The 12,419-nt window shown below is 33.2% G+C and overlaps 1 protein-coding gene across 3 annotated transcripts in view; it reads left to right on the top strand.

The window, feature by feature from the left end:
* Positions 1–12,419, top strand: part of LOC126883025 (tumor protein p63-regulated gene 1-like protein) — a 94,074-nt gene that overhangs the window by 32,495 nt on the left and 49,160 nt on the right. For all 3 annotated transcript variants that reach the window (XM_050648208.1, XM_050648207.1, XM_050648209.1), the window contains one exon: positions 6,811–7,057. In XM_050648208.1, the coding sequence (XP_050504165.1) occupies positions 6,811–7,057 (247 nt within the window). The remainder of the gene's footprint in view (positions 1–6,810; positions 7,058–12,419) is intronic.

Genomic DNA, 12,419 nt, shown 5'->3' with positions numbered 1-12,419 from the left:
CCGCTATTTCTAGTATTCAAAATATTTACCTTCAAACTTTATTTTTAAAAAAACATTTTAGATGTGCTTTGTTTGACTTAAGCTTTAATTTTTTTCTTCGGGAGCCTTTCCAATTGTTCTAGTAGTCTTTGTTTTAATTAGGTCAAAACGGCAAACAGGTGTATGTTCTCAAAAAACTTTTGATAGTGTGTAAAAAATGTTTTATTATCAGCTAAGTACTTTCAACACATAACGTGCCATCATCAGAGCTTCGTCCTCTTATAAAACCTTCATAGAAGAGCAATTGCTAAACGACACAATAAAATACATGGATACTGGGCAAAAGCCACAGATATCGGGTATAACAACCCCTTAAAATGAATAAATCACATCTAAATTATTTTATATATTAAGAAGACAACATGGCTGAGTCAAACCATTTTGAGCCCACGTGAACAGCTGAGGAAGACTGTTCCTATATAAAAATACATGGATACTGGGCAAAAGCCACAGATATCGGGTATAACAACCCCTTAAAATGAATAAATCACATCTAAATTCTTTTATATATTAAAAAGACAACATGGCTGAGTCAAACCATTTTGAGCCCACGTGAACAGCTGAGGAAGACTGTTCCTCAGCTGTTCACGTGGGCTCAAAATAGTTTGACTCAGCCATGTTGTCTTTTTAATATATAAAAGAATTTAGATGTGATTTATTCATTTTAAGGGGTTGTTATACCCGATATCTGTGGCTTTTGCCCAGTATCCATGTATTTTATTGTGTCGTTTAGCAATTGCTCTGCTATGAAGGTTTTATAAGAGGACGAAGCTCTGATAATGGCACGTTATGTGTTAAAACTACTTAGCTGATAATAAAACATTTTTTACACACTATCAAAAGTTTTTTGAGAACATACACCGTTTTGACCTACTTAGAAGTGTGTACAAGTCTACAGTTTTTTCCAATTTCAAATTTGTTTTAATTATCACTCAATATGTCGTACCGACAAATCGTCAGCATACATTAAACTTGGACTTGTTTTCTTGACTGCAGATCTCCTAGGCCCTAGGCTAAGAGATTTTAAACGTTTATTGATTTTTAAAAACTAGCTTTTCAAAAAATGTATATCATTGACATATATAATAGTCTTCTTCCATGGCGAAAAGTAAAAAACAATGTCTATTTTATTTTAATGTTAGTGACTTAGATAGTAGTTTAATATAAGTAGCAAGCCTAAAATTTACAGTTAATGCAGTCATATTTAAGGACAATTATGTAAATATTCCTACAATTATGATTATACTCATATATAAAGTGTAATAAGAAAGGTAGGAACGATAATGTTAAGAATAGAAGTGGTTTGATGTTACGCATGGCCAAAGCTATTAATCTTTTCAGCCCTTTTGCAACCCTCCTGCCCAAAAAAAATGTATTCATAAAATCAATAGTATCCGGTCATTCTATGGATATGGTAAGACTCAGAAATTCATTACACCCCATTTTTTTCTTTTTCGTGGAAAATTTAATTTTCTCAGAAATATGTCGCAGGTAATCCGTGGATTTTTCCACAAATCGTAAGTACCTACTCTAACCTTCCAGTATTGCAAAGGGTAAAGTTGGATTTATAGTTTAACGTAGCGTAGGAAAAGTTCAACGCCGAATTTTGTGTACTCTTGTTTATAAATGAACGTAAGCGCATGACGGGACGTAAGAGAAACGTAACGGAACGGAAGAGATGACCAACTTTCATCTTTTACAGTGCGTTTCTTACGTCTGGCCACTCATAAGGAAGAATTTTGTTCTGTCACTCAAAGTGGACCCGCCCCCTCATCCCTTTTGTAAAAAGTTGTTTGTCAACATATTCGAATTTTGTTAATTATTTGTTAAATACAATGGATGTTAAGTTATTAATTTAAGGCCATGGGTACATAATTCGCAAATATTTTACGGCTATCCCTACTTTTTCTGTCTTTACATGGCAAATTACATGTAGTAAAATTCACACTGGTATGGATATGTAAACATTACTAGAATGGCATTCTACTGTAACATGAAATGGGGACGAAAGCCTAAACGGTGGGCGGCAATTATGTAACGTGCCCCAAAAAGAGGGTGTTATTTGCATAACATGAAAAGGGAATTGAAATTTGACAAGATGTTGATATGTCATATAAGGGGATGTTACACAACAAAATTCAAGGCCACGGTCGCTCAGTCTCAGAGATTTAAGGAGTGGATTCTTAGGGGGTGTTAATAGTATACTCTTATTAGCTTAGAAAATTTTAAAAAGATAGAAAAATCGAAATAAGCATGTAAAATAAAAAAATAAAATATTGGGCGCCACTGGTTACCTAAAGGAAACCAAACTACACAAAATAGAAATAGGAAAGAAAAATAGATAGATCGCTAAATCAAAATAAAACAAAATAAATAGTCTCACAGAAAATATACATAATATACAAAATATTATAATGTAACTTACCTTATTTACTCAATACTCAATATTCTATACTCAGCCAATTCTTTATTGTTCTTACGATTCAAGAGAGAAGGAAAGAAATAATAAATTTATATTTTGCAAATCAAACATTATTTATTAAAAAACGGAAAAAAAAATGAATTTCTGATCTCTCGGTATTACAGATTGAGATCGAGATTACCAAAACAAAAAAAATGAAAGAAAAGTTCTACATACATAAAAATAATACCTTTACGTATCATTGTCCTAGTTTCTTCTTGGTTGGTTTGTAAGTCCAAGACGCTATTCCACTACGCGAAAGTCACTTCACAATGTTAATAGCTACAGCAACAGTACATTAGGTTATCCATAGTTTATAGAAAAATTCAGCTTTGTATGCATTCTGCATTCTCAAAAACACTAATTAGCTCTACTCGAACAAAAATATTAAAAGTTTATTAAACGGGATAAAAATGAAATATATAAGCAAACTTCATGATTTAACTGTAATGTTAAACTTAGTAACACAAAAGGAAACTTTTAACTCCTGCTTGCATGTAAGAAAAGACTATTATACCAACATTGGTATAAAATGGCCGCGTTCGCCTAAAAACATCGCCTAAAAACAGCGAAGAACGCGGTGGCCTGCGGCTTGTTAGACCATACTGGAACGAACACTTTACTCCAATACTAAGGACTTCTGCAATAAAAGTGCACAATAATACTCAAACTAAACTGGAACTTCCACCTTTCAGGTGCCGCTGCAAGCAACGGACCCAACAAAACTGTCCTAGGTGCTAAGTATTTGCCGGTAACCACATCTCGCGGTCCGAGGCAACCGCTCGATAACTTCTACCACTGAACTCTCAGATGGAACTCTACTATAGCAGTCTCACATGGAACTCTTCTCTAGCACTCCAAATGGAACTGACTTACTTGATCCCCTCAAACTATAATCTCTAAAAATCAACGCCCTCTCAAAATCATCACAGGATCCATCCCATCGACCAATTACAGATTCTAATTCCTAATTAATCAGATCTTCACCAATCAGAAAACCTAAATCATACTACGCCAAACCACCAATTTGACGCCATGCAAAATTTCTCCACCAATAAGGGATACTTACTTTCCGTAAGCAAGTCTTTGGTTTCTCACGCACTCAGCATTTCTGAAGGTGTGCTTTACTGAGCTATTATCGCTAAACACTTGTGAGATAATATAAACAAAATTCAGACTTCGGTCTGGAAACACCATTAAAATTCTTTGACGGCGAGCTCCGATAAAGCATCAGTGAGACACTCAAAGGTAATCACGTCATATTTCAAAGAACGGCCAGATAAATAAAATACGTAATATTTAACATTGTGGGAACGTAGAATCGACAAAACACACATCATGCGAAAGATCTGTTAGGAACAAAAAAATACAACGAATTTCGGACCGTTATACTACTTGAAAATGTCATAATTAACTTAAAGAGATGGCTTTTGAATGTTCTTGGATAACTGTTATTTATTGTATAATTGCAAATTATTAATGCAGTTAATAAATGTGATAATTTTTTCACACTATCCAGTGATTGTAATAATTTATATGTGCAACAAAAACTAATACTAAATCGAGAAAAGAGGAAAAGTGTTAAAGTGATTTTTTAATAATATATTGTTACTATGGAACGCTTACAATTTTGAACATCTTTAACAACAAAATACTTAGATCACAGAATATATTATACTGATGTATTCTTTGCTTGGATCTTCCACAAATAATACACAATAACTAACTTTTTATTAAGTTCACGTCCTAAATCAATTATTTATCAAATACACTATATATCAGTATTATTTAATCAACAACTCAAAATATTCCCGATGCCACGTCAAATATTTAAAATTATCACTGATTGTCACGGTCTGACTGGCAATATGCCGACAATATTTTATTCGACTGAGTGCGTTGCAAGACAAAGATAGATTTGGAAAATATTACCACGGACATGGTGTCCATTTTTTTCGAATCTTGAAAAAACTAATAAATACTTTTAAAAAATTTAAACGCAGAATGAAAGACTAAATTATTATCGAGGGCCGAAAGTCCCTTAGAATAAATAAACAGTTTATTTTGAATGGGATATTTGAAATTAAAAATCACTCTAAATTTTCTCTTAGTTTTTCACTTCTGTAACTTATTAAAATAAACATTATAGAAGTTATCAGGGACTTTCGGCCCTCACTAATAACGTAATCTTTCATTCTGCGTTTAAATTTTTCAAAAATACTTATTAGTTTTCTCAGGATTCGAAAAAAAATGTACGAGTACGATTAAAGGACGTGCTCACTATCCTTGAAAAGAAAAACATAGGTCAGAGATATAGAAACATAATGAAAGAGCTCAATAGATCCAACAAAACACGAATTAAAACCACACACGGGCTCACGGAAGAAATCAAAATCAATGCAGGCATTAGACAAGGGGACAGCCTCAGTCCATGCCTATTTAATTTAATAATGGATGAAGTTATAGGTAGTGTTAACATAATGAATCAGGGATACAAAATGGGTAACCGAACCATGAGAATACTTTGCTTCGCAGATGATGCAATCTTAATAGCCGAAAACGAAGATGACTTACAACGCCTACTACAAAAATTCAAAATAACCGCCGAAAAGTATAACCTGACACTATCCAAAGAGAAAACCCAATCGATGGTAATATCCAGGAACCCAATTAGATGTAAATTAGTAGTGGACGACCATATAATCGAACAGGTAATGGATTGCAGATACTTAGGTGTGGAAATATCTAACGACAGGCATCTGTGGCAAGAATCAAAACAGCAGGCAACGAAAGCAGCGAGAATATCTGGTTTCCCGAGGGATATAATCTGGCGGAATAAATATATGAGCACCGAAAGCAAAGTCCGCATTTATAAGACATGTGTTAGACCCGTACTGACATACGCAGCTGAGACAAGGGCCGAGACAACAAAGACCAAACAAATAATGAGAACAACAGAGATGAAAACCCTAAGATCCATAAGAGGTATCACACTCAGAGATAGAATACGAAATGAAGACACATTGAGAGAGCTAGGCGTTCAAGACGTAGTGAGATGGACAAGAGCGCGACGACGCATGTGGAGAGACCACGTAGATCGGATGGACCCTGAACGTATGGCGCATTGGGCGAAAACACAGAAGCCCAACACCAGGCGACCCATAGGAAGACCCAAAAAACGATGGTACGAGAGTTGGAGCTCTGGATCGCAGCAAAGACTGTAACAGAAGAAACAGGACATAGTCCTATTACAAGAAGAAGAAGAAAAAAAATGAATCCCCATTTGAATAGCATTGCAGCCGAAAATACGTACCCATCCTCTTAATAAAAATATATCATAGTGTAGTTTCAATATTTCAGATAAATATAAGTTGTTTATTAGCCTGTTAATTCGGGGTTATCCATACACACATATGATATAGTCTGTTCGCTAAACTCAGACGCAACTTTCTAGATATTTTAGTCGGTAATTTTCCCAATTTTAGTAAAATTGGCAAAACATAATTACTAAATAGTTAATAATCACTAAATAGTTAGTAATTTTGCCAATTTTTGCAAAATTGGCAAAAAACAAAAAAATTATCGACTAAAATATCTAGCCAGTTGCGTCTGAGTTTAGCGAACCGACTATAATTAAATCCAATGAATATTTTAAAGACCAGGAAATGAAACAACATAGTTGGAAATTCCACGGCACCAAGGAGCATACCTTCGTTTATTTCCTAATCCATTGTAACACACAAAACGGATAAATATTATAATAAATAATAGTATAAATAAATAAACACAAAGTTTGTTTACGGTTCGTATAATTTATAGGCTAAGGCTATGTTGTTGAATTAAGTCATTGTTTCTACTCATGCGCAAAAATTCGGCTACGTCGAATTATAAATTAACATTTTATTTTCTTACGTCTCCAGTCCGTTTCTTACGTCTCCGTTGCGTCTACGTCTACGCTACGTCAAACTATAAATCCAACTTAAGACACAGAAAATCGTGGCTAAACTTCTATTTAATAGAGGATTTGTTTGCTTTTTAGTGCGTATACCTCAATTATCTTCTAATTTTTTATTTGCCCTAAAACTGTTAAATTTCATATCTTTTTAGAATAGAAACCTAGACTACGATGTTTTAATAATGAAACATGTACACTTACACAATTCAAATCTAAAATTAAGGTCTTTAAAAATTAAAATTGTGTTTCACTCTAAATACGTTTTTTACTTGAATAACATATTGCCACTAGCTAATAGTTGCATGTGAGAAATGCTTAACAAACTTATATATTTTATTATATTTGCGTCCTTTAGTATCAGAAACTATATGGAGTTCTAAGGGAAGCAAGGATGAAACACCACCCCCCACGGCTACTGCAACCACGGCTCCTGTACCTACCAACGAAAAGAGTTGTTGTCAGTCTTCGATTATCATCAAAGAGGATCCGAACAATTTTTTTACTTTCCGAGATGGTGTTATCGAACGAGCTGTCAAGGAATGTACGGCCCATTTACTCGATGAGACTGAAGGACCAGTATATGCATCATTTTTGCTCACACAGTAAGTACCCAATTCTTTGCTACTAGGCAAAGCATATTATTAATTAATTACAGTCGAACCCGCTTATTGGAATACCGGTTATAGGAATAGACATTTGAGGTCCCGAATCGTTTCTATTTTCCCCTTAATAAAAGTATCCGTTTATAGGAATACTAGTCCAGGAGCAGAAGCTTTTCACCTCGCAATTTTTACAGAATGGATCGATTTGCTTGAAAATTTGAGAATAAGTAGTGGATAGTAAAAGGATCAAAATCTATATGATGTCAAAAGGCGATTTTACCATGGGGGTGGTTGCCACCCCATTTCGGGGGTGGAAATTTTTTATTATATTTTGACCGAAAAAGTTGGTAAAAACATTTATTCTAAGCAAATATGATCTATACATTTTTTTGATAAAATTAATAGTTTTCGATTTATTCGCTATCGAAAGTGTTAGTTTTATATCGAAAAAATCAATGTTTTTAATTATTTTTCTGCTAATAACTCCAAAAGTTTTCGTTTTTTCAAAACAACTTTACTTAACAAAAACGTACCTTTTGAAAAAATAAACAAAACCGTTTTTCTTAATTTTCTTTAAGACCAATAGTAATCGAACTATAGTTTGTTATATGTTAGCTCTTCTTCGTCAAATGTTAAATATTGTAGATTCAAAGGCAAAAGACGGGAAAACTGTGCATTTTTCGAGGATAAGTTGTTCAAACTAATTTAAGGTATTAAAAAATCTCTATCTCTAGAAATAAAACAAAGGTCTCTAGCTTAAAAATTAAGTGACTTATAATGAAAAGAATGCCAGTCCCTATTTTTTTCAGCGAAAAAGTGATCGGAAGCAACTCCCTAATTACCACCCTAATTAAAATTCGTCATTGAGCTTATTTGGTCTTCTTTATTTATGTATTATTAATAGGCTCTAGAAGTTTGATCGGCTTACAATAATTAGTTTAAAAAAACGGAGTTAAAAGCGAATAACGAATTTTTGTAGTTTGAAAAAAATGGATTTTTCTTCAGAATAGAAAGATTAGAATCAGAGACACAAACAAATGTTTAAATATTTAATTGTAGCTTATTTAATTGCCAAGAAAATGATTTGCAAAAATTTTTTCTACTGCAAAAATTGAGTGAGCTATTGACAATTAAAACTTGTAACAACATGCAAAAACCACCTTTACCAACCCTTTCAAAGTCACCTCTTTTTGCGACTGAGGATTCTAAAAAGATTTAATATTAATAGGCTTAAAGACCATGCAAAAACCTACAAAATTATTTTTTACCAAACTTTCTAAGATAAAAAATAAAAAAGTTACGGTTAAAAAATCAATATATTTTTTTGAAAAAAAAAGTAGAAATCCAATTGGAAGCATAATAATGTCAGTTAGCGGTGTTTTTAGTCATTGGCCTTATTTATTCTTCTTTGTTTATGTATTATTAATAGATTCTAGAAGTTTGACTGGCTTGGAATGTTTAGTTTTTATAGAACTGGAATTAAAAGCGAATAACGAATGTTTGTAGTTTGGTAAAAATGCAATTTTCTTCAGAATAGAAAGATTAGCATCAGAGATACGAAAAAATGTTTAAGTATGAAATTGTAGGTTATTTAATTTCCAAGCTGGTTTGAAAAATTTTTTTCTACGGCAAAAATTGAGTGAATCATAAATGAGCCTATATCGAAAAACATTGATTTTTTGGATATAAAACTAACACTTTCGATAGCGAATAAATCGAAAACTATTAATTTTATCAAATAAATGTATAGAACATTTTTTGCTTAGAATGAATGTTTTTATCAACTTTTTCAGTTAAAATATAATATAAAATTTCCACCACCCCCATGGTAAAAGCGCCTTTCAGCATCATATAGATTTTGATCCTTCGACTACCCACTACTTATTCTCAAATTTTCAAGCAAATCGATCCATTCTCTAAAAATTACGAGGTTTTGTCTTATATTAAGCTTCATTACTTGGACTATACGTTGTATTAAAATAATACCGCTTAATAGAATATTTTTCAGGTAAACGAATAACTTTTTATGTACAATTTCCTAAAAAAAAATAATATCTTGTTTATTAGGGCCGCTTTGTCCATCTGTTATCTGTCATTCGAGCCACGTGACCTGCCCGGTTCCAATTCAGTGTTGCTATTCTCTCTACTGCATCAGCTACTCCTGATCGGTGTCGTAGTTGGCGGTTTTGGATCTTGTCTCGTAGTGAAACGCCCAACATAGCACGCTCCATCGCCCTTTGAGACACACGGATCTTTTGCACTGTTCTCCTTGTCATGGTCAAAGTTTTTAGATATTATATTTATTTTCAATGCCCCTTCTAGCGAGGAAAGGTAGAGCTGATTTAAAAGTTCTTTGGCATCATCTATCCTATCAGCTATTAGTATAATTACATCTGCAAACCTTGGACGGCTGAGCTTTTCTTCGTTTATGTTTATGCCCTTGTCGGTCAGTTTTGCCCTTTTATATAATATACTAACGGACAAAAATATTGCATATGCATGTTAAATGAAATTTTTGTGCTGTTATCCTTAGCCCCCCTGTATCATTGGAACAGGATTTCTTTTCCGAATGAGATGTTTTAAAGTATCATATAAATGCTATAATCGGATTTAAATCTGATCTGGGCTTTATGCTTGCCAGTATAATTTTTAAATTGAATCTCATCAAGGTAAGTCTTCACTATGCCAGCGACATGAAGACGTGCATTAGCACCAATATGTCATATCCAATATGGCTTTCAAATGGCAAAACATGATCTTCTTAAATGTCTTCAATGTAAATATCAGTTGAAATTCACCTAATCACCTCCACGTGTTCGGTATGTCCTTTCAAAGCAATATCGCTCCCTAGCACTATGCCGCCACCACCAAAACTAACTATCCGTATGAGGTTACAACTAACATACTGTTCGCCAACTCTTCTGTATGCCAACGCTATGCCAGATGTAATCTGATACAGAGTGTTAATTTTGGTGGTGGTGACATAGTGCTATGGAGTGGTATTTCTTGGAAAGAAGATACCGAACTTGTGAAGGTGATTGGTTGAATGACAGCTGATATGTACGTACCGGGTGTCCCAATAAGAATGGCTCTCGGCCATATCTCAGGAACCGTTTATAGTAGAGCTTTGAAATAAAAAATTTTATAACAAAATTTGCCTCAGGAAAAGCCTGGAAATTATTTTCATAATTGTGGGTCCACCGCTAGAGGGCGTAATAGAATATAAAAAATAAAAAAATCTAAATTTTACAAAATTTTCCTAATGAAGGGGCACTGGAAATCCGATTATTGTATTCTTCATCAAATTCTGCGCATATTTGGTTTAACAAGTTTAACTCTACCTTTGCAAATAAGAAGTGGGGGTGAGTGGGAACCTTGTTATGAAAAAATGGCTGTAAGTCCGGTTCTGCTAAATCAAATTTTGAAAACTGGGTCTTGTTGAAGACAGATCTTTTTGTTCAATGTAAACGTGATAATTTTGAACCATCCTAATAAAAGTAATAAGCCAGCTGGGAGGCGTTATTTAATTTTTTTCAGATATCTAGTTTTCTTTGGAAAATATTAAATACAAGTATGCATTTTTAATCATACTTTATAAAATTAGATTAAATTAGCAATAGAATAGCGAAAACCGCATGTCGATACCTTTTTTCTATCTCAATATATCTCGAGAAACGTGTAAATTTTATACATAACTGTTACTATCACCGGTAAACTAAGTTAATGAAAAGTAGTGTGCTGTGGAAAAAAAACAAAATAACATTTTCCAGATGTCAACGTATAAAAATATAATTAATTAAAACAACAATATAAAGAAAAACAATACTATTAAAATTAAATATAACACAGAACAAAAAGAACTACTTAGTGACGACCTAAATATTCAAATTGTTGCCCATCATACACTACTCTAGAATACATTATCCAGAGAATACTAAACGCCATTCAAAGCATATCGAGAGCAGAAATTGAGACTGCTGTTCAATCTACTCTTGAAAGAGTAAATGTTTGCAACGAAAATGATGGGCAAAAATTTGAACGTTTATGTCATCACTAAATAGTTGTTTTTATTTCTTTGTAATAGGGCTTTTCAACGCTTCTCATTTGTTTCGAGCCTCTGTCATATGCCGTATAATCCGTGTATAATATTAATATACGAGATATGAACGAGGCTCGAAACAAATGAGAAGCGTTGAAAAGACCTAATATACGTTGACAGCTGGAAAATGTTTTTTGTTGTTTCCATAGCACACTACTTTTAATGAATTATTTCGTTTACCGGTGACAGTAACAGTTATGTTTTTAAATTTACACGTTTTGTAAGATATCTCGAGATAGAAAAAAGGTATTAACATGCGGTTTTCGCTATTCTATTGCTAATTTTGTCTAATTTTGTAATACGGTATTAAAAATGCATGTTTGTATTTAATATTTTCCAAGGAACACTAGATTTCTGAAAAAATTAAATAACGCCTTCTAGCTGGCATATTACTCAGTAAGTTGGTTAGAAATCATAACTTTTACATTGATGAAAAAGATCTATCTTCAACAAGACCAAGTTTACAAAATTTGATTAAGCAGAACCGGACTCACAGCCAGTTTTTCATAACAAGGTTCCCACTCACCCCCACCTCTTATTTCCAAAGGTAGACCTAAACTTGTCAAATCAAATATGCGTAGAATTTTATGAAGAATACGAGGATCGGATTTCCAGTGCCCCTTCATTAGGAAAATTTTGTAAAATTTAGATTTTTTAATTTTTGATATTCAATTACGCCCTCTAGCGGTGGTCCCACAATTATGCAAATAATTTCCAGGTTTTTCCTGAGGCAATTTTTGTTATAAAATTTTTTATTTCAAAGCTCTACTATAAACGGTTCCTGAGATATAGCCGAGAGCCATTCTTATTGGGACACCCGGTACATTAAAAACATTTTAGAAGATCATATTTTGTTATTTTCCAGCCATATTGGATAACAAATTCGTGTTAATGCACCATGACGCAGGTCTTCATCTCGGTAGAATAGTGAATACTTACCTTGATGAGATTCATTCTAAAAATTATATTGGCCACTATACAGGGTGAGTCACCACTAACGGGACGGAAGATTACAGCGAAATGGTAAAATATTTTAAAAAAGATTTAAATTAATAGTTTGTAAGTTGATAAAAGCTACATTTTAAAATTATTTTGAAATATACAGGGTGTCCCAATAAATGGCGGCGTATCAAAGTTATATTTATTCTTATGGAACACCCTATATTTTATTGCATTTTTAATTGTCCGCAAAAAATAAGGTATAGTTTCATAAAGCTTCCTTATACCTATGTACAGAGTGTTCTGAGTTATGTTGACTTTTCT

Source organism: Diabrotica virgifera, chromosome 4, assembly GCF_917563875.1.
Source record: "Diabrotica virgifera virgifera chromosome 4, PGI_DIABVI_V3a".
Classification (NCBI taxonomy): domain Eukaryota; kingdom Metazoa; phylum Arthropoda; class Insecta; order Coleoptera; family Chrysomelidae; genus Diabrotica; species Diabrotica virgifera.
Note: the sequence above shows the minus strand (reverse complement) of the source record. Positions and strands in the feature narration are given on the sequence as shown.